At 43.6% G+C, this 23,829-nt stretch overlaps 1 protein-coding gene across 1 annotated transcript in view; it reads left to right on the top strand.

Moving 5' to 3' along the window:
- Positions 1–23,829, top strand: part of RAB8B (RAB8B, member RAS oncogene family) — a 44,405-nt gene that overhangs the window by 15,372 nt on the left and 5,204 nt on the right. The window contains exons 2-6 of the mRNA XM_074966117.1: positions 12,790–12,850; positions 18,069–18,129; positions 19,324–19,401; positions 20,482–20,571; positions 22,295–22,360. Of these exons, the coding sequence (XP_074822218.1) occupies positions 12,790–12,850; positions 18,069–18,129; positions 19,324–19,401; positions 20,482–20,571; positions 22,295–22,360 (356 nt within the window). The remainder of the gene's footprint in view (positions 1–12,789; positions 12,851–18,068; positions 18,130–19,323; positions 19,402–20,481; positions 20,572–22,294; positions 22,361–23,829) is intronic.

Genomic DNA, 23,829 nt, shown 5'->3' with positions numbered 1-23,829 from the left:
AAATAGCTATGTCCTATTCAGCCATTTACAGTTTTGCTGTATACTAGGATTCTGAGCAAGCACTGTGCAGTAGTTGAGCCTTGAGTATTTAATTGGTAAATCAAAAACCTGGTTCCTCACTGCTTCCATGCAGATGGTTGGCAGTTACATGGACACTTGTTTCTGCTGCATCAACTTGCCAAGAAGTAAGTATTGGCTCTTTAAATTTCTTTAACACATTAGGTACTAGGAGTTTACTGGGCATGTATCCCACTGCTAGAAGTGGGAAGCATTGTGACTGTTTGTTTACACTGTGTAGAGCAGGGATGGGCAAACTTTTTGGCCCAAGGGCCACATCGGGGTGTAAAATGGTATGGAGGGCTGAGTAGGGAAGGCTATGCCTCTGCAAACAGCCTGGCCCCTGCCCCCTGACTGCCCCCCTCAGAACCCCCGACCCATCCAACCCCCTTGCTCCGTGTCCCCTCACTCAATCCTCACTCTTCTCTGTTCCAAATCTGAAAGGTTTCTGCTTGTCCAGATGTGTTGGATTTTCTTCCAGTTAAGTTTTTGGCTGGCCTGTGTGGTAGGGAGCTTATTATTCCTTCAATAAATACCCTATTCTACAGGAAAAGTTGATATGTCTAGCTCTGATGGAGTTCTTCATTGGCCAATCTCAAAGCTCTTTCCAAAGATCATTAACCCTATTTGACAGAAGGAGAAAAACAGGCCTGGCGGCGAAGACTTGCCCTAGATCACCCAGCAGGCCAGTGGCATGTGTATATCCAAACATGTTTTTCCTTTAAGGCTGAGTAACATTACATACTGTATTTTAGAGCTGTGACAGTTATGTGCCCCTTTCAGTTGCAACAGTACTTTGTTGATCTCTGGTTACAGTTTAAAAAAGTGTAGGGAATCTTCCAGATTAGTGTTTTTTATTTCCAGTGGATGGAAACCTCTGCTTCTTAATGTGTGGTTAAGGAGTGTGTGTGGGGGGTGGGAAATCTGCTATGTTGCTGAAATTAAAATGGATTTTTACAAGTTGGTAGGTCAACCTATGAAATGTTAGAGTCTCAGCTATATGTTATGCCATAATCTGACTTCAGTAACCAAAGTGCTGCACACGCTTAGCCATGCAGTGTATACAGCAGGAAGTGGTAGCACATGTCACTAGATTTGTGCAAATGGGTGCAGCTCACCACTTCCTGTTACTGTAGTGAAGAACAAAGGAAATGTCCGTGTCTAGTTCACTTAAGCCTCTCAGAATGCTGCAGTCACTTACTTGGTTTTTTTTTTTGTTTTTTTTTTGTACTTTTCATTGTAACTGTGAGGCTCATGGTTTTTCTCACTACCTGTTCCTTGTTTTTAGATTCTTAAAATTTTTCACTTTCAGTGCAGATGCATTTAACATGGTCTTTTTTTTGGATTCTGTAGAGCTGTTTTGTGCCAAGAAATCCTGAGTTTTAGAGTAGGTCAGATTATGGTTTATAAATTTTTTTTCAGGGAAAATACTAACCAGAAGAGACTATCCAGTGTTCACCAGAGTGGATCGGGGCACACAGTGTGCTTGGTTTGAGTGTGCAACATATGCCCATACCTCAGGAAACCTGGCCCTTCTGGGGCTTTATTTGAAACCTCTTAAACTGCAGCTCTTGTTGGTATGGTCTTCGTTTCTTGTGCATTGTGAACTAATGATTTTAAACCACGCTAGTTTCAGAACCTTTTTTTTTCTTTGCTTGACACTTGTTATAATTAGCATTAAAACTTCAGGCCTAGAGATGATGAATAAGGAACTCTTAAAACCCTCTGACTTAAATTGCTATTGTCCATAATATTGTTTTTTAGAAGAGAAGTGGATATTGCATTAGTGTTTTCAGTTTAGTAAAAACGTTAAATTTAAATTCCAACACTTGTAAAGTGCTTTGCGATGGCAGCCAAGCTTAGCCCTGGTCTACACTAGGACTTTAGGTCGAATTTAGCAGCATTAAATCGATGTAAACCTGCACCCGTCCACACGATGAAGCCCTTTATTTCGACTTAAAGGGCTCTTAAAATCGATTTCCTTACTCCACCCCTGACAAGTGGATTAGCGCTTAAATCGGCCTTGCCGGGTCGAATTTGGGGTACTGTGGACACAATTCGACGGTATTGGCCTCCGGGAGCTATCCCAGAGTGCTCCATTTTGACCGCTCTGGACAGCACTCTCAACTCAGATGCACTGGCCAGGTAGACAGGAAAAGAACCGCGAACTTTTGAATCTCATTTCCTGTTTGGCCAGCGTGGCAAGCTGCAGGTGACCATGCAGAGCTCATCAGCAGAGGTGACCATGATGGAGTCCCAGAATCGCAAAAGAGCTCCAGCATGGACCGAACGGGAGGTACGGGATCTGATCGCTGTATGGGGAGAGGAATCCGTGCTATCAGAACTCCGTTCCAGTTTTTGAAATGCCAAAACCTTTGTCAAAATCTCTGAAACTGAAGGAGCTGAGGCAAGCCTACCAGAAAACCAGAGAGACAAACGGCCGCTCCGGGTCAGAGCCCCAAACATGCCGCTTCTATGATGAGCTGCATGCCATTTTAGGGGGTTCAGCCACCACTACCCCAGCCGTGTTGTTTGACTCCTTCAATGGAGATGGAGGCAATACGGAAACAGGTTTTGGGGACGAAGAAGATGATGATAGCTCACAGCAAGCAAGCGGAGAAACTGGTTTTCCCGACAGCCAGGAACTGTTTCTCACCCTGGACCTGGAGCCAGTACCCCCCGAACCCACCCAATGCTGCCTCCTGGACCCAGCAGGCGGAGAAGGGACCTCCGGTAAGTGTACCTTTTAAAATACTATACACGGTTTAAAAGCAAGCATGTGAAAGGATTACTTTGCCCTGGCATTCGCGGCTCTCCTGGATATACTCCCAAAGCCTTTGCAAAAGGTTTCTGGGGAGGGCAGACTTATTGCGTCCTTCATGGTAGGACACTTTACCACTCCAGGCCAGTAACACATACTCGGGAATCATTGTACAACAAAGCATTGCAGTGTATGTTTGCTGGCGTTCAAACAACATCCGTTCTTTATCTCTCTGTGTTATCCTCAGGAGAGTGAGATATAATCCATGGTCACCTGGTTGAAATAGGGTGCTTTTCTTCAGGGGACACTCAGAGGAGCCCATTCCTGCTGGGCTGTTTGCCTGCGGCTGAACAGAAATGTTCCCCGCTGTTAGCCACAGGGAGGGGGGGAGGGTTGAGGGGGTAGCCACGCGGTGGGGGGAGGCAAAATGCGACCTTGTAACAAAAGCACATGTGCTATGTATGTAATGTTAACAGCAAGGTTTACCCTGAAAGACTGTAGCCAGTGTTTTATAAAATGTCTTTTTAAATACCGCTGTCCCTTTTTTTTTCTCCACCAGCTGCATGTGTTTCAATGATCACAGGATCTTCTCCTTCCCAGAGGCTAGTGAAGATTAGAAAGAAAAAACGCACTCGAGATGAAATGTTCTCCGAGCTCATGCTGTCCTCCCACACTGACAGAGCACAGAGGAATGCATGGAGGCAAATAATGTCAGACTGCAGGAAAGCACAAAATGACCGGAGGAGAGGTGGCGGGCTGAAGAGAGTAAGTGGCGGGCTGAAGAGAGGGCTGAAACTGAAAGGTGGCGGCAGCGTGATGAGAGGAGGCAGGATTCAATGCTGAGGCTGCTGGAGGATCAAACCAGTATGCTCCAGTGTATGGTTGAGCTGCAGCAAAGGCAGCTGGAGCACAGACTGCCACTACAGCCCCTGTGTAACCAACCGCCCTCCTCCCCAAGTTCCATAGCCTCCACACCCAGACGCCCAAGAACGCGGTGGGGGGGCCACCGGCCGACCAGCCACTCCGCCACAGAGGATTGCCCAAAAAAAAGAAGGCTGTTATTCAATAAATTTTAAAGTTGTAAACTTTTGAAGTGCTGTGTGGCGTTTTCCTTCCCTCCTCCACCACCCCTCCTGGGCTACCTTGGTAGTTATCCCCCTATTTGTGTGATGAATGAATAAAGAATGCATGAATGTGAAGCAACAATGACTTTATTGCCTCTGCAAGCGGTGATCGAAGGGAGGAGGAGAGGGTGGTTAGCTTACAGGGAAGTAGAGTGAACCAAGGGGCGGGGGGTTTCATCAGGGAGAAACAAACAGAACTTTCACACCGTAGCCTGGCCAGTCATGAAACTGGTTTTCAAAGCTTCTCTGATGCGTACCGCGCCCTCCTGTGCTCTTCTAACTGCCCTGGTGTCTGGCTGCGCGTAACCAGCAGCCAGGCGATTTGCCTCAACCTCCCACCCCGCCATAAACGTCTCCCTCTTACTCTCACAGATATTGTGGAGCACACAGCAAGCAGTAATAACAGTGGGAATATTGGTTTCGCTGAGGTCTAAGCGAGTCAGTAAACTGCGCCAGCGCGCCTTTAAACGTCCAAATGCACATTCTACCACCATTCTGCACTTGCTCAGCCTGTAGTTGAACAGCTCCTGACTACTGTCCAGGCTGCCTGTGTACGGCTTCATGAGCCATGGCATTAAGGGGTAGGCTGGGTCCCCAAGGATACATATAGGCATTTCAACATCACCAACAGTTATTTTCTGGTCTGGGAATAAAGTCCCTTCTTGCAGCTTTTGAAACAGACCAGAGTTCCTGAAGATGCGAGCGTCATGTACCTTTCCCGGCCATACCACGTTGATGTTGGTGAAACGTCCCTTGTGATCCACCAGAGCTTGCAGCACTATTGAAAAGTACCCCTTGCGGTTTATGTACTCGGCGGCTTGGTGCTCCGGTGCCAAGATAGGGATATGGGTTCCGTCTATGGCCCCACCGCAGTTAGGGAATCCCATTGCAGCAAAGCCATCCACTATGACCTGCACATTTCCCAGGGTCACTACCCTTGATATCAGCAGATCTTTGATTGCGTGGGCTACTTGCATCACAGCAGCCCCCACAGTAGATTTGCCCACTCCAAATTGATTCCCAACTGACCGGTAGCTGTCTGGCGTTGCAAGCTTCCACAGGGCTATCGCCACTCGCTTCTCAACTGTGAGGGCTGCTCTCATCTTGGTATTCATGCGCTTCAGGGCAGGGGAAAGCAAGTCACAAAGTTCCATGAAAGTGCCCTTACGCATGCGAAAGTTTTGCAGCCACTGGGAATCGTCCCAGACCCGCAACACTATGCCGTCCCACCAGTCTGTGCTTGTTTCCCGAGCCCAGAATCGGCGTTTCACAGCATGAACCTGCCCCATTAGCACCATGATGCATGCATTGGCAGGGCCCATGCTTTCAGAGAAATCTGTGTCCATGTCCTGATCACTCACGTGACCGCGCTGATGTCGCCTCCTCGCCCGGTATCGCTTTGCCAGGTTCTGGTGCCGCATATACTGCTGGATAATGCGTGTGGTGTTTAATGTGCTCCTAATTGCCAAAGTGAGCTGAGCGGCCTCCATGCTTGCCTTGGTATGGCGTCCGCGCAGAAAAAAGGCGCGGAACTATTGTCTGCCGTTGCTCTGACGGAGGGAGGGGCGACTGACGACACGGCTTACAGGGTTGGCTTCAGGGAGCTAAAATCAACAAAGGGGGTGGCTTTACATCAAGGAGTATTTCAGGCAGGACTTCACGGAGGGTTCCAATAAGAAATGGTGCACCTAAGTTATTGTTCTTATTGGAACAAGGAGGTTAGCCTGGCCTCTGATTGATACATGGCTAGATTTACCTCGCTGCACCTTCTCTGTGAGTGACTGCAGTGTGACCTAGAGGAATGAGTCCCCTAGACAGGGGAGAAGGCAAATGAGTACAAAACAAATCTGGTCTATTTCTTGTTTTGATCCACTCCATCTATCTTTTACATCTTTGGCTGGCAGCAGACGGTGCAGAAGGACTGCATGCCATCCACATCTCATGGCTGCTCGGCAGAAGATGGTACAGTACGACTGCTAGCAATCCGTATTGCCTGCCTGCTCACCATAAGACGGTTCAATAGGACTGACTGCAGGACTAAAGAGAATGACCTGGTAAAGTCACTCCAAATTTAGTCCCTGCACCCATGTCTGCCCAGGTGCTCCCAGCCGACGCGGCCAGGAACACCTCGGACATGACGAGGACGGCTACCAGTCATACTGCACTGTCTGCTGCCAGAAGGCAATGGGTTGCTGCTACTGTGTAGCAATGCAGTACCGCGTCTGCCAGCATCCAGGAGACATACGGTGACGGTTACCTGAGCGGGCTCCATGCTTGCGGTGGTATGGCGTCTGCACAGGTAACTCAGGAAAAAAGGCGCGAAACGATTGTCTGCCCTCGCTTTCATGGAGGGAGGGAGGGAAGGGGGGCCTGACGATATGTACCCAGAACCACCCGTGACAATGTTTTAGCTCCATCAGGCATTGGGATCTCAACTCAGAATTCCAATGGGCAGCGGAGACTGCGGGAACTGTGGGATAGCTACCCACAGTGCAACGCTCCGGAAGTCGATGCTAGCCTCGGTACTGTGGAAGCACTCCGCCGAGTTAATGCACTTAAAGCATTTTCTGTGGGGACACACACACTTGAATATATAAAACCGATTTCTAAAAAACCGACTTCTATAAATTCGACCTTATTCCGTAGTGTAGACATACCCTTATTCAGAAAGTTTCCAAATGTAGAAACTTGGAAATTTTTTTAATCCATTCATATTTTTAACATGTTTTTTTCCCCCTCCCCGATTGCTGTAAACACACACCTCTTCAATAAACAAGAGAATCTGATTATAGAAACTAGCAGGGTGCTGGACGCACAGTGCTATCAAATGTTAAGTGAAAATATGTATTTTTTTTCTAATTTCAGTTATGGTAATCCTGGGCGTAACTTGAAAGGACATGAAAATCTGTAACAGAAGTGCCTTGCTAAATTGACATAAAAGTGAAGTTGATGAACTAATCTAATTTCTCAATAACTTTGAAACTTGTTAATGAATCATGAATAATTAAATTAATATCTGGAGTTGACTATAGCTAGAGTCATTACATTAAGTTAGATCAGTGTTATCAGTAAAAGTTCATGCAGTATCAAAATATTAATGTGGTGTTTGTAGTGACAACATACATTCTTACAAACCAGTGTTGCTTTAAATTTCATATCCTCACTTCATTTCACCTGATATTGAACAGCTGAAATTTGGTGGCATCTTCACAAAATCAAAATGTTTCCACCTCCTGAGTATGTAAGTCAAAGTTCAAGTGATTCATGCATTTGTATACTGATGTGTCATCTTCAAACTCAAGTGCAATATAAAAAATCCTGGAACTTCCTGTTTTTAGCTGTATATAAGCCCTTGATGCTAGAAACAGAATTTTTTTCACTACATGTAGCTGTCCATTAAATGGCTATTGTCAAATGTATATTAGAGGAAAATCCATATGGATCATAGACCGTGATTAAATGTTGGGTAATTTATTTAGGAAAAGAAATGGGGCCATGATTTTCAAACTGGTAATCTAGGGGCTGTAGCAGACTTAAAAGGGTTCTGACTTATAAATAATGGGTGCTTGGTGTTAATGTAAGAGAGCTTGATTTTTTTTTTTCGGATATTAAGTTAGACATCCAAAAACCAAGATGCCCAAATCACTAATCCATTTGGAAATCATAGTCTTAACTCCTAGATCCGTTGTTTTTATGATCACATTCTCAGATTCTAATAGGTGATATTGAAAATTCTACCCATAAGTTATAAAGTTACTGCCAGTTTTACCCATAGTGTATGCAACTTACTTCATTTTCATAACTACAGAACTAATGTAGCATTTCCTTACTACATTTGTGAGGTTATGACTTAATCTAGAAACAAGACTTGGGGTAAAATTTTGAAAAGTGAACCTTGAGTGCTTTTATATACTCCGTGTGTGTGTGTGTGTGTGTGTGTGTATTATATCTCCATGATCTATTGCAGTAGGCCTCATTTACGGACCAGCCTATACATCTGGTTTGCAGATAGAATCGTAGAATATCAGGGTTGGAAGGGGCCTCAGGAGATCATCTAGTCCAACCCCCTGCTCAAAGCAGGACTAATCCCCAATTAAATCATCCCAGCCAGGGCTTGGTCAAGTCTGACCTTAAAAACTTCTAAGGAAGGAGATTCTACCACCTCCCTAGGTAACGCATTCCAGTGTTTCACCACCCTCCTAGTGAAAAAGTTTTTCCTAATATCCAACCTAAACCTCCCCCATTGCAACTTGAGACCATTACTCTTTGTCCTGTCATCTTCTACCACTGAGAATAGTCTAGATCCATTCTCTTTGGAACCACCTCTCAGGTAGTTGAAAGCAGCTATCCAATCCCCCCTCATTCTTTTTTTCTGCAGAATAAACAATCCCAGTTCCCTCAGCCTCTCCTCATAAGTCATGTGTTCCAGACCCCTAATCACTTTTGTTGCCCTTCGCTGGACTCTCTCCAATTTTTCCACATCCTTCTTGTAGCGTGGGGCCCAAAACTGGACACAGTACTCCAGATGAGGCCTCACCAATGTCAAATAGAGGGGAACGATCACGTCCCTCGATCTGCTGGCTATGCCCCTACTTATACATCCCAAAATGCCATTGGCCGCCTTGGCAACAAGGGCACACTGTTGACTCATATCCAGCTTCTCGTCCACTGTCACCCCTAGGTCCTTTTCCACAGAACTGCTGCCTAGCCATTCAGTCCCTAGTCTGTAGCGGTGCATGGGATTCTTCTGTCCTAAGTGCAGGACCCTGCACTTATCCTTGTTGAACCTCATCAGATTTCTTTTGGCCCAATCCTCCAATTTGTTTAGGTCCCTCTGTATCCTATCCCTACCTGCCTCTGTATCTAACACTCCTCCTAGTTTAGTATCATCCGCAAATTTGCTGAGAGTGCAATACACACCATCCTCCTGATCATTTATGAAGATATTGAACAAAACAGGCCCCAGAACCGACCCTTGGGGCACTCCACTTGATACCGGCTGCCAACTAGACATGGAGCCATTGATCACTACCCGTTGAGCCCGACAATCTAGCCAACTTTCTACCCACCTTATAGTGCATTCATCCAGCCCATACTTCTTTAACTTGCTGACAAGAATACTGTGGGAGACCATGTCAAAAGCTTTGCTAAAGTCAAGAAACAATACATCCACTGCTTTCCCTTCATCCACAGAACCAGTAATCTCATCATAGAAGGCGATTAGATTAGTCAGGCATGACCTTCCCTTGGTGAATCCATGCTGACTGTTCCTGATCACTTTCCTCTCGTGTAAGTGCTTCAGGATTGATTCCTTGAGGACCTGCTCCATGATTTTTACGGGGACTGAGGTGAGGCTGACTGGCCTGTAGTTCCCAGGATCCTCCTCCTTCCCTTTTTTAAAGATGGGCACTACATTAGCCTTTTTCCAGTCGTCCGGGACCTCCCCCAATCGCCATGAGTTTTCAAAGATAATGGCCAATGGCTCTGCAATCACAGCCGCCAACTCCTTTAGCACTCTCGGATGCAACGCATCCGGCCCCATGGACTTGTGCACGTCCAGCTTTTCTAAATAGTCCCTAACCGCTTCTTTCTCCACAGAGGGCTGGCCACCTACTCCCCATGCTGTGTTGCCCAGAGCAGCAGTCTGGGAGCTGACCTTGTTCGTGAAGACCGAGGCAAAAAAAGCATTAGCTTTTTCCACATCCTCTGTCACTAGGTTGCCTCCCTCATTCAGTAAGGGGCCCACACTTTCCTTGGCTTTCTTCTTGTTGCCAACATACCCGAAGAAACCCTTCTTGTTACTCTTGACATCTCTTGCTAGCTGCAGCTCCAGGTGCGATTTGGCCCTCCTGATTTCATTCCTACATGCCCGAGCAACATTTTTATACTCTTCCCTGGTCATTTGTCCAATCTTCCACTTCTTGTAAGCTTCTTTTTTGTTTAAGATCCGCAAGGATTTCACTGTTAAGCCAAGCTGGTCGCCTGCCATATTTACTATTCTTTCGACACATCGGGATGGTTTGTCCCTGTAACCTCAATAGGGATTCTTTGAAATACAGCCAGCTCTCCTGGACTCCTTTCCCCCTCATGTTATTCCCCCAGGGGATCCTACCCATCCGCTCCCTGAGGGAGTCGAAGTCTGCTTTCCTGAAGTCCAGGGTCCATATTCTGCTGCTTACCTTTCTTCCCTGTGTCAGGATCCTGAACTCGACCAACTCATGGTCACTGCCTCCCAGGTTCCCATCCACTTTTGCTTCCCCTACTAATTCTTCCCGGTTTGTGAGCAGCAGGTCAAGAAAAGCTCTCCAGCACTTGCACCAGGAAATTGTCCCCTACATTTTCCAAAAACTTCCTGGATTGTCTATGCACCGCTGTAGTGCTCTCCCAGCAGATATCAGGATGTTTAAAGTTGCCCATGAGAACCAGGGCATGTGATCTAGTAGCTTCTGCGAGTTGCCGGAAGAAAGCCTCATCCACCTCATCCCCCTGGTCCGGTGGTCTATAGCAGACTCCCACCACTACATCACTCTTGTTGCTCACACTTCTAAACTTAATCCAGAGACACTCAGGTTTTTCTGCAGTTTCATACCAGAGCTCTGAGCAGTCATACTGCTCCCTTACATACAGTGCTACTCCCCCACCTTTTCTGCCCTGCCTATTCTTCCTGAACAGTTTATAACCATCCATGACAGTACTCCAGTCATGTGAGTTATCCCACCAAGTCTGTTATTCCAATCACGTCATAATTCCTTGCCTTCACCAGGACCTCCAGTTCTCCCTGCTTGTTTCCAAGGCTTTGTGCATTTGTATATAGGCACTTGAGATAACCTGCTGATCGCCCCTCATTCTCAGTATGAGGTAGGAGCCCTCCCCTCACAGATGTTCCTGCTTGTGCTTCCTCCTGGTATCCTGCTTGCCCACTTACCTCAGGGCTTTGGTCTCCTTCCCCCGGTGAACCTAGTTTAAAGCCCTCCTCACTAGGTTAGCCAGCCTGCTCGCAAAGATGCTCTTCCCTCTCTTCGTTAGGTGGAGCCCATCTCTGCCCAGCACTCCTCCTTCATGGAACACCATCCCATGGTCAAAGAATCCAAAGCCTTCTCTCCGACACCACCTGTGTAGCCATTCGTTGACTTCCACGATTCGACGGTCCCTACCCCGGCCTTTTCCTTCCACGGGGAGGATGGACGAGAACACCACTTGCGCCTCAAACTCCTTTATCCTTTTTCCCAGAGCCACATAGTCCGCAGTGATCTGCTCAAGGTCATTCTTGGCAGTATCATTGGTGCCCACGTGGAGAAGCAGGAAGGGGTAGCGATCCAAGGGCTTGATGCGTCTCAGTAGTCTCTCCGTCACATCGCGAATCTTAGCCCCTGGCAAGCAGCAGACTTCTCTGTTTTCCTGGTCAGGGCGGCAGATAAATGACTCAGTCCCCCTGAGGAGAGAATCCCCGACCACCACCACCCGCCTCCTTCTCTTGGGAGTGGTGGTCGTGGAACCCCCAACCTCAGGACATCGCATCTCATGCCTTCCAACCAGCGGAGTCTCCTTCTGCTTTCTCCCCCCAGACATCATCTGGTCCACTCTCCGCAATGGTACCTGTGGAGAGAACATGAAAACGATTACTTACCTGTGTCTGCGTTGCTGTTACCCGGACATTCCCCCTTCTTCTTCTGGAGGTCACGTTGCCAAGCTTCTTCACTAGCCTCTTGGCTCTGCTGTGCAACCTGCTCTAAATCTTTAGAGCTTTGTGCCCGTAGAAGCATATCCTGACTCTTGTCCAGGAAATCCTCAGATTCTCGTATGCAACGCAGGGTCGATATCTGTTGCTCCAGACCTTCAATCTTCTCTTCCAATATGGATACTAGCTTGCACTTTGTACAGACAAAGTCGCTTCTGTCCTGTGGAAGAAAGACAAACATGGCATATCCAGTGCAGGTCACAATAGCTGAACACCCCCCCTCCATATCACCTTCCTACTATGAGCTTCCTCAGAGAAGCTGGCAAGATGTAAGCCTCACTGGGCTCACCCCAGGCGAACTCCCAGGCAAACTCCTGCTGTGTGCCGCTCAGCTGGTCCACTGCCGCCGCTCAGCTGGTTCGCGGAGCTCTGGCTATTTTTAAACAGCCAGGCTTCCCTGAAACAGACACCCCCAATACCCGCCCCCTGCAGGCTACCACCCAATCAGGCACTCGCTCAGGCTTTCAAACTGCCCTCCCAGCAAACACACACTCGGATGCTGACCAATCCCAGGCAACTCCTGCTGTGTGCTGCTCTGCTGTTCCCCACTGCTCAGCTGGTCCGCCGCCGCTCAGCTGGTTCGCGGAGCTCTGATAAGAGTAACGCTTTCCTTTGTTTGACTATGAAGTGCCTTACCCCTCTCCTGCAGCTTCTGATTTGAAAATTTGGGCTTATTTCATTCTAAAGTAGCCACGAATATTAGAAGGCCAGTTTAAGGTACTGTAAGGCTGAATTTTTCAGACGTGTTGAGCACCCAGGACTCCCATGGACTTTGGTTAAACTTCAGGATAGTCAGAACTTCTGATAGTTGGGCCTTTCTCTCTAATTGGGCACCCAAAATTTGTGGCTACTTCTGAAAACTTTGGTCCTACAGTATAAATAAGTAGAGGGATGTTGGGGTGAGATCTTGAACTGGTATAAACTAGCATAGCGCCATTAACTTCAGTGTCTAGTTTTCTGTACAAATTCAGCAGAGTAATTTGAGAGTAACAACTTCAGAATCTTTACTGCTTACCTACCATGACCCTTACTTTTATTTCAGAGCAATCAATAGAAAATTGAATATTTATTTCCTTTTGTCATTAAACTTATATGTTTCTCTCTGCCAGGAATTGATTTTAAAATCAGAACAATAGAACTAGATGGAAAGAAAATTAAGCTACAAATATGGTAAGTATTACAAAGCAATGTAAATAAAATAAGTTTTCAGTCAGGCTAAATTACTCATGGGCAGTACGGTGCAATAGCATAAACAGGGCAGACTTCGGCCTGGTCTACACTATGGGGGAGGATCGATCTAAGTTGCACAACTTCAGCTACGTGAATAACATAGCTGCAGTCGATATACTTAAATCTACTCACCGCGGTGTCTCCACTTCACTGACACTGCGGTGAGTCCCCCATCAACTCCACCTGTGCTTCTCGCTCCGGTGGAGTACAGGAGTTGATGGGAGAGTGCTCGGCGGTCGATTATCGCGTCTAGTCTAGACGTGATAAATCGACCCCCGCTGGATCGATCTCTGCCCGTTGATCCTGCAGGTAATGTAGACAAGCCCTGAGTGATGGAGAAGCTGTAAAACTTGTGGTAAGCTCTCGTACAATAGCTATCTGCCACCTTGTTCTTAGAGAAAAGGTTCTCCTAACAGCACAATCATAGACTAAGCAGTGAGAGCTGCTAGGTTTTTTTGTTTTGTTTTGTTTTAAATCTAATTTGTGTTGGATGGATGTTTAATGTATTGGTGCCTGGAGTCAGACTGCATAATGGGAAATGGGGATTGTCAAAAGTTCTTGAGTCGTTGGGGAAGGAAGGACTGGTGTCCTACCATCACAGGGATTGTCAGATGGATGCAGGCAGACCACTAAATGCTACAACGATTTTTCCACTTAAAATATCAGGTGCGTGCTGATATATTTTAAGGGGGGGCTGGAATGAGCCCTTTCTGACACTTGTTTTAATGCAGTGATACTCAGACTGAGGCTTGTGAGTCACAAGGGGCTTTTTAATGTGTTGCCTGTGGCTCTTTGCAGCACATGATATTAAAACACTGTGATTTTAATTATTAACCAATCAGGATGCTTTTACAATGTTAACCAATTACATTATCAACTTGTATTAAGTTACCTTATTTTCTATGAGAATAATATGTATAAAAATATATAGTACTATAGAAAATTAAACAGTGAATTCATACTACTGTGTGTCTCTTGGGTAATGATGATGGCTAATTTGGCTCCTGAAACACTGATGTCTGAGTATCACTGATTTAACATTTCCATGTAATGAAAAGTCACCATCACTAAATAGCTAAATCTTCTTTTGTCTGTTGGTGTCCAACTGTTATCCATATCCATGCAGTGTTGAGAAATTAGCCAGCAGACTTCCACAGACATCTGGAATTTAGCTGCCTCTGGTGCAATTGACATTCATACACTTCCTGAGCTCACTGGTTAAAACTTGTCTTATCCTCACATGGCTAGTTTCCTTGAAGCAGCATCCGAGAAACTTTACTGACTGCTATCCTATGGTGGTTGGTCCTAATTCTTAATTATGCATGAAATTGTCCTATCCTGTATTTGTTTTTAATGACTTCTTGGGGCACACTTTTTTGTTTAATACAGGGCTAAAATGTATAGAAACTGCCTCAGAAGAATTTCTTACACTTGTTCCTGTAAGCAGGGCCATGCAGTACTGAGTCTCAGTTGACTACTGCTGTGTCAGTTTCTTAACTGAAAATTTGATTTCTCTTTTTTACTATTTCCCAGGGTGGATTTGATTTTAAATCCAAATTCATTAAAAAAACATTCAAGTTTTTTAAAATTGTTTAACTAAAATAGTTTAAATGAAATATTAAAAAAAAAAAACCCCACAAAAATTAAATCGACTGTCAGCCAGATCAACATGAGAAACTTAAAATATTGGCTTCTGCAGCTAACTCGGTCATCTTCGCCTTCATTTTCCTGTTTCTTCATAATCTGGAAAAGAAAAACAAGCTTTCCTGCTTTTTCAGGTCCCAGAGGATTTCTCAATTTGGAATGAATTAGTCCAAAGGAAGAAAATATTCTTTCTACACCAACAGAAGAAACTACTGCGGTTAAAAGTGAGATTATCACTTCAACAGTTTCTGAATCCAAGTGCTTAAGTGACTTCCACCAGTTCACTGGTGTGACTTTCTTTAAAATATCATCAGCAAATATATATTTCTTGAGTGGTTCACCCTTAGCTCTGAAGTTTATTATAGTTGGCATTATGGAGGGATGATTGCTGGATGTCCATGTCATAGCCAACTCCTCTTCTTCAGCCATTAAGGTTTGACCCTGGTACCGAGTATTGAGAATATCTGTAAAAAATGAGCTGGAGATGGTGCTTGTCCCATTCGTTTTTTTTTTTTTTAATGCTTGTAGTTTAACTCTGTCATTGCATATTTTTCTTTTTAAGATCGCACTCAATTCCTTACAAATTTCTACTATGTCAGCAATAAAACAGCTATTTCCCTGCATTTTGTTCAAGGCTACAGAAATAGGCTTCAGGGTACTCAGCATGTGTTCAACATTTCTCTTAAGCCCAGTGTTGAGAACTTTGGCTGTGACAGTACCATCTATTTTTTTCATGATTTTGTTCACAAACTGTCATCAGATTGGGCCCGTTCTTGATATAGTGCTCGAAACAGTCCACTACCGAGTTTCATCGTACGTCATATAGGAGAGTTTGCTTGGTTCCTCCCATTTTTTTCAGAGCAGCTGCTGCAGAGTGGTTGTTACGGAAGTATTTTGCAATTTCAACGACATTAGGCTTTGTTTCTGGAACGCTGAAGTCTTTGGCTAGGAGGTGCAACAAATGAGCATGGCAACTGTATGTTATTAGCTTGGGACTCTTCACTCTCTTCTAAATAATTTCTTCTCATCTTGGATACATTTGCAGCATTGTCTGTGACCAAGCTGCATACTAAACTTTTGATTTTTTTTTTCAGTTTGTTATTGCTTTTACTGCTACTTCTTGTAAGTATTCTGGTGTGTGTGTATTTCCTGATATATCAATTGTTTCTGTAAGGAAGACATTCCCTTCTTCTGTTGTCCCACAAGCACACACAACAGGATCATTGTGGACATTGCTCCATCCATCAAGACTCAGGTTAACAATTTTACCCTCTGGAGCTTTGGCACACTGCTCAATTTCTCTTTCATACACTTTCTCCAGCAATTTGCCTGCGACATCTGCTCTGTTGGGTGGACTGTATCCTGGTCTTAATGACTGAACCGTGTAATGAAGTGTGGGGTCTCAATCATATGGAAAGGAGAGTTTTTGTTGCAAAAACAAACCGGGCAATTTTTTCAGCAATTACCTCTTTTTCTAATCTGCTGGTTCTTATCACAAACTTATCTATGGCTGTTTCTGGATGATGGAGATTTTTTTTTTTCTTTTTGCTACAGGTGATATACATGATGTGACTGAAACACTATCATTGGCAGATAACTCTGAAACTATAGAAAAGATGGTGATCTTGAAGGTGGATAGTCTTCAGAATCCTGTATGTTGAGGATGGATTCTCCTAAACAAAATAAATCAATGCAGTTATTTTAATTATTATTACCATACTTCTCATTTAGTATTACTCATTGCATTCCTTGACACTCAGTACTATTTTAAAAGTGAAATTGTAAAAGGAAGATCTGCCTATTTCAGCTATTTTTTATCACAACTGCATCTAAAATGATAGTACCATAGAGTAACAACTATATTTTTTGCTCAAACATGAGAATTCAAGAATAGACCAGAAGGAAAACAGGCAGTCCATAAGAAAGAAGTATGAAATAAAAGTTTACCAATCTGAAGATCCTGCACGTTCAGACATGTTGCTTTCATCATCTTCAACGCAGCTTTCTCCTAAGAAGGAACACTTCTCATGATGTTTCATTCGGGCAGCCAGGCCTTGCATTTCATTGTTGCACTTTTTGCATTTTGCATGCATGCCTGTCTTACCCGCAGGTAGAGGAACGTCATTAAAATATTCCTGAACTGGGTCTCTCTCACGGCCTGCTGCCATTATAGGTTTTCCTTTCTAGTGAGAGAATGGTATGGTATATCTCAAATCAATGAAGGCTACACTCAGAAAGACCTCAAGACTCCTGGAATGTGCTGCTCAAACAGTTTCACTTTTTGTTTCTACTGCCTGTAGCTCCCTTCTCACATTATCTCCAGACTTCTTTTCCTTGTCCAGATCTATTCCGCCCCAACAATCTTCTATTCATTGAACTTTTTGAAACTTTGCACTTTTAGAGAGTGGTAAGGGACTGATTCTATGTACACAAATTTGTAGAGGGACAATAGGGTTGAGGTCTGTTATTTCTCACCTCTGTCTGTCTGTTTTTGTAAATAAATAGATAACATGCTTGTTAACAGCAAAAATGTTTATCTCTGGAGACACAAATCCACAGTTTGAGAACTGCAAAACTAAGCATCTCAGATGCTATCTTCTAGACCAGGGATCGGCAACCTTTGGCACATGGCCCATCAGGGAAAGCCGCTGGCGGGCCGGGACGGTTTGTTTACCTGCAGTGTCCGCAGGTTCGGCCGATCGCCGCTCCCACTGGCGGCAGTTGGTCGTTCCAGGCAAATGGGGGCTGCAGGAAGTGGCAGCCAGCACATCCCTCGGTCCACACGGTTTCCTGCAGCCCCCATTGGCCTGCAATGTGCTGGCTGCCACTTCCCTCAGCCCCCATTAGCCTGGAACAGCGAACCGCGGCCAGTGGGAGCTGTGATTGGCCAAACCTGCCGACACTGCAGGTAAACAAACCGGCCCGACCCGCTAGTGGATTTCCCTGACGGGCCCCATGCCAAAGGTTGCCCATCCCTGATCTAGACTGAGCACTGAATCCCATTGGGTAGTTAGAAAGATTAACCTAAATAATATATACAGAAGCCCCTGAACCTCCATAAAATTGAGTCCCTAATCCATGAACTATTGGAACTCATTTACAAAACTTTTCTTAAACATTACATGAATGTATTGTCTCATACTATAGAATTAGAATTTATAACCCCTATTCCATGATGAGATAGGTTTTTTTCCTCAAAGCATTTTATCAAAAAAAAAATCCTATTTAAATTTTAAAAAATTCGATGATTTAAAATTTTTGTTTAAAAAAATGATTTTTATCCACCCTGCTATTTCCCCTCATAAATATCAATCTCAATATAGTGGTTTGTTGGTACTTTTTTGAGTATAAAGGAGGAGGATATACTTATTTAACCCTTTTAAAGGGTACTTTTCTTAATATCCAGGCGTATCAACACATTCATTACCTTTTTGTTTTTTATGGACTCTGAAAGTAGTGAAAACAAGGTTTAAAAACAATAAACAAACAAGTGTGTGTTTTCACCAAATTCTAGGGATACGGCTGGTCAGGAGAGATTCCGCACAATCACAACAGCATACTACAGAGGAGCCATGGTGAGTGAGTGTTCGGAGTGTTATCTGTTCAGGTGTAACTAAAATCATAATTGGTTTGCTTCCTTAGGTTTAAAGGGTTCAACCTGTCTTGCTAGAGAGAAATAATAACTCAAAGGTAGGGGATAACAGATTATTTCAGGACCATTGCGGTTTTTGTGAAGTCTTGTTTTCCAGTTTTCTTCCCCTCCATCTTGTATATAGTCACAATCTCTCTCTGGACACGAGGCTTAATTCACCAAGTTTTGTTTTTATGCAATCAACATTTTCCTTGTTTCAAGTGATAGCAGGATAGGTGATATGTCTGCTAATATTAAAAGTGAATTTGACTGAGTTGGTTTTCCTGCTGTGTGTCCCCTTCAGCAGCTCTAGAATGCTGCAGCTAGAATCAGACATGATCAAGTATATAAATTGTCTCTCTAGTGCAACTGCTACTGATTCTAGTTAGTGAACTATTTCACTTCTAAATAGTTTCTTACATTTTGACACACCCTATGTGACAGAGCTATTCACAACATACCATGACTGAGACATCCTAGGTCAGGCATTAATGCAGTTATAGTCTGTTTTTTTTTTTTTTACTTTTACTGCCACCATGTTACAGGGAGATGCACGTGCATACACAGCTATGGAAGAGCAGATTTGCCTTGACAACATTCAGTATCAGCCTTGCTATAAAACTCTACTCATCTGTCAAGTAGAGCTACTTGCCCTGGGCAAGCAGCATCTTACAAAAGCTGTTCCTAGGCCCTTTTGAGGGGTGGGGGTGGTGTGATGCATAGTGAACACTGAATACATGTTGTAAACATGGCTTACTTAAGACAAACAGGATATCAGATCATGGTTAATTTATGGTGGTCACAATCTTTCTTTCTAGTAAGACCAACTGCTGGCTGCCTTTTTAGTTATAGAATTTACAAATTCTTGCTCACCATAGTTTAGCTAGTTTTAACTTAATATTAAGAGCATAATTATCCTATGTTTAAAAACAATAGGAGACAATTAGTGGATATTTATTGGGTCAAGACCATTCAAAATTTATTCAAAGAGAGATCATATAAAGTCTTCAGAAAGGGCTGTTAATTATAAAGGTATATGTGGCTTACTGACTTTTTAGGCGTTTTAACCGCAAACAAGCAATATGTACATCAATCTAAACTACTATTAAGATTAGATTGTTTTGTTTTTCCTCCACAGGGAATTATGCTGGTATATGACATCACAAATGAGAAGTCTTTTGACAACATTAAAAACTGGATAAGGAACATAGAAGAGGTAGGTGATTGGGGAAATAAGCTGCATCTGTTGATATTCTCTAACTTCTCCAAAACAATGACCAACATCCGAGCAATTTTATTTTCTTTCAACGAAGGGGTGTATATGTGTAGCCAAGTTAGAATGGATGTAAACCAAAGCAGTCGTCCTTGAGCACAGGGTGGCTTTCTGGTTTACCATGGGCTGGAAGAGGAAAGTTAGAGACTGTCATTCAAAAATGATCATGTAGAGCAAGGATTTCAAAACGGCTTGCTTCCAGTGGATGCCTTTTAGCTTAACCTTTGCTTTGAAGTATGGCTAAGAGACAAGAAGGAGAACTGTTTTCAGTATCTCTTGGTGAAGTTGAGAAATGCCTAACACTATTCTGGTAGTGTTTAAGTGTAGATTTACCTGCTTGTGTACATTCAATACCCTGTTGTCCAAATTTTGCCTTTGTTCTTATGTTAAACTGCAGCTGTGTGTTCGTTTTCCCTCACCTTGTAAACTATTTGAATAGCAAATACATTGACCATACTTGAATCTGAAGGCAGTGCTAAAGGAATTGGGAATAGGAAGGCTTGAGCATTAGATCCAAGCAAAATAAGGCTTAATCTGGTGGTGACAGAATTTTATTCTACTTGCTCTCAAAAAGAGAAACCTGCTACCATTCTCTGGTTCATTTGACTATTGGACCTTGCAAAGAAGGGACTATCCCAAGGAGACTTCTGATACATCACATCAGACTGGTCATTGGTGACAAGGGTTAGAAAAGCCTTCTACTCAAGATCAGTGTGCTTCCATTCTTGACTAATCATGCAATTTGTGACCACTTTGCAAGTCAGTAAACATCAGTCTTGTTTTAATAACTTCATTCTGAAGTCAAGCAGGACATCTATATGCTCATGCCCTAAATGTTCAAAATTAAGAAAAATACTTTATTAAGCCTTTTCAAAAAGCTTTTCTTCTCTCTTTCACCACTGATGCCCTTATTAGGGTTTTATTAATGAGTTCTTATTGTCTAATGTGTGGATCTGTTTCTGATAGGTGAAGATTTATCTTTAACTCTATGCTGCTTTAACAAGAACTTATTTTTCCCTTCAGCATGCCTCTTCAGATGTGGAAAGAATGATTTTGGGTAATAAATGTGATATGAATGAAAAGAGACAAGTCTCAAAAGAAAAAGGAGAGAAGGTACGTTTTTGGACTACTAAATTCTTTAATAAAGGCCTAATATTTTCTCTGATCTACTGTTCCTAATGATGCTTGTTACTCTACTTTTAGCAACACCAAACAAAATAATCAGTCTTTTTAATTCCTTTCTGCTTTTAGAACAGGGGCGGGCAAACTTTTTGGAGGGCCAGTTAGGGGAGGCTGTGTCTCCCCAAACACCTAGGTGTGGCCTGGTCCCCACACCCTATCTGACCCCCCCCCCCCAGCTTCTTGCCCCCTGACGGCCCCCCTGGGACCCCTGGACCCCCCGCCCCTGACTGCCCCCTGCCACCCCATCCAACCCCTGCTCTCATTCCTGACTGCCCCCCAGGACCCCTGCCACCCTATCCAATCCCCCATCTCCTTCTGGACTGCCCCAGCCCCTATCCACACTCGCACCCCCGAACACCATCCTGAACTCCCCTTCCCTCTATTCAACCCCCCCCACCCCCCGATCCCTGCCCCCTTACTGTGCTGCCTGAAGCACCGGTGGTTGGCAGCGCTACAGCTGCACTGCCCAGAGCACCAGGGCAGGTAGCCATGCTGCCTGGCTGGAGCCAGCCACGCCACCGCGCAGCACAGAGTACCGGGTCAGGCCGCGGCTCTGCAGCTGCGCTGCCCAGCAAGAGCTCACAGCCCCGCCACCCAGAGCATTGCGCCAGAGGTGCAGTGAGCTGAGGCTGTGGGGGAGGGGGAATGGCAGGGGAGAGGCCGGGGGCTAGCCTCCCGGGCCAGGAGCTCGGGGGCCGGGCAGGAGGGTCCCGTGGGCCGGATGTGGCCCGCAGGCCATAGTTTGCCCACCTCTGCTTTAGAACCTTCTACACATCGTAGGATGTCAATCTTTTTTTAAGATGGTACTTAATATATGGAATCCAATTGAGCTTCAATACTCCTCTCCAGTGAGATGTTCTAAATGTTGGCCTTCCCTATGATAACACAATTCTTCCCTTTTGAGGGAACCTAAAAGGGAGAATAATCAGGATGTCATTTGAGTGCATTGTGGTTGATCATTCTCTGAATCACTGTTTTTTGCAATGGCGAATTACGAATATGTTAAAATAGCCGTATTAAGGGTAAAGTTAGTGGTTTTAACTTTCTAAGGATTCTGAAGTAGGGCTGCACACATGAAATTATAGTATATTCAACCCAAGTATTATGATACTGGCTAGTGGGTCACTGGTAGGATTATCTACACCTGCATATGAATGTCTTAGACTACTATTAAGACTTTTTTTTTCTTAATTAAACTTTTGGTATCCATAGGAAAAGTCCTATAGAACTTGAGTGATTTGCATACAATAATTTAAAAAAGCTACAGAATAGACAAGATTTACATCAGGATCTGCCTCTGGTAGTATTCTGTGGTGGGGATACAATTCAGTGTAGCTACATCAGTTTACACCAGCAGAGGGTCTGGTCCACAGTTCAGAAAACCCTTAAGCTGTTCTCTCAATTTCTGTAGGAACCATTCAAGCTTCTATAGCAATTGTTGATTTAGTCCTTCATTAAATGCTATACAACTCTTCAGTAAAAGCGTAATGTTAACATTTTTTTCCAGTGCAAGAAAGTACATTTGGGATTATTATATCAACTTGGTTACACCCTTAATGGAGCCACCGCTCCATTATTAGCTGACATAAAAATGACTTGTCACTTTGCAAACTTAATTTATAAATACCAAAACTTTTAAAAACCTGTCTTCCAGTTAGCAATAGATTATGGAATCAAGTTTCTAGAGACAAGTGCAAAATCCAGCATAAATGTGGAAGAGGTAAGATTGGAATTACATTTTTTTGTCGTCTTAAAACTTTAATACTGTTACATAGTGTTGCTTGCAATGTGATTTCTAACTATTAACTTTTCAGACCTGATGCATAATGTGGTATTGACCACTTTGCTCCTATGTCTTCATGTGCTGTCAATTTTGCTTTATTTGAGTATGTCCTTGTAGCATCCAAAACACCATATGTCTTCTGCTAATATTTCTACATTCGTAGATGGATGTTAATAGTGACTTTTTATTAATGTTGCAGATAGTATAGTGGTACACTTACTAGTAACTAAAAGGTGTCTAGATACTTAAATTGTGCCTGCTTTTGGAACAGACTTCTATGTTTATCCAGTGCCTAGCACAGTAGGGTTCTGGACTCTAGGTGCTACGACAGTACACTAGTATTTTCTCTTTCTAGAGAGAGATTTCATATTGCTACTGGATACACGCTGTACATATTCAGTTTCTCCCTGTCATTCGCCAAGAGGACCAAATATGTCTTGGCTAGCAGATGGTCTGCTCACTGAGTTGAAAGAGTAGCTCAAAGTCAGGCTGTCCATATAGCTTCACTTGTTATAATTTTTTCCTGCTTTTAAATTATGATTGCCATCCTATTGGACAACTATATATTTTGCTGCAAATAGAGTTATGAGTTGAACTCACTGAGTGGACCACACCACCACTGATTCCTCAGACCTTTACTGGAAGAGGATAAGGAAATGAAGCTTGAGTCTGTAGATGCTGAATTGCCGGAGAATCCCACACAACCAGTGTTTATATGTATACCCACACAAAATAAGTTAAAATGACCTAAAAGAAGAAAATAGTAAGGACTCCAAGAGCAGTTACTTTGGTGCTTTCTTTAGGGAGGATTAAGCTATCAGTTCATTCAAGATGGCTTAAATGTACAGGTCTTTGAATGACTAGACACCAGTCATGACCTATAGTAATCTTTTTTTTTTTTTTTTTTTTTAATTAGAGTATTCTTAAAAACTAATACAGGTTGAAGGTTAAAAAAAAAAAATAGCATAAGAGGCAAGACAGCTGGTAAATGCTCTCTTCTGGAGGCCGCTGCGTTCTAAAAGCTTTCCAAAGAATATATAAAAGGGAGGGTACACTCTCTTGTTTCTGAGGCTTCAATAAGCATTAAGTTCACAATTGTTAACTTGAAATTGTGGAAATTAACATGTGCATTTTTAAAAATAGCTCAACTGATATACGATACCACTAAAGTAATTTTGTAAATTGAGAAGTGTGTGGCACATTCTATAGTTTATAGCTAGAATGGATTTCTGTTTTTCATTGTCCTGGATCAGGGATAGCATTTGACCTATTTAAGGTTATCTCTATACCAATGCTTTTCTGTTTGTAGTGGTCTTCAGAATTGTGAAAATGAATAATGTTAATATTAATAGTGGATAATAAGGAGTGGACTTTAGATAAAAGCATATCCCTTATTCCAGTTGTTC

Source organism: Natator depressus, chromosome 10 (assembly GCF_965152275.1).
Source record: "Natator depressus isolate rNatDep1 chromosome 10, rNatDep2.hap1, whole genome shotgun sequence".
Classification (NCBI taxonomy): Eukaryota; Metazoa; Chordata; order Testudines; family Cheloniidae; genus Natator; species Natator depressus.
Note: the sequence above shows the minus strand (reverse complement) of the source record. Positions and strands in the feature narration are given on the sequence as shown.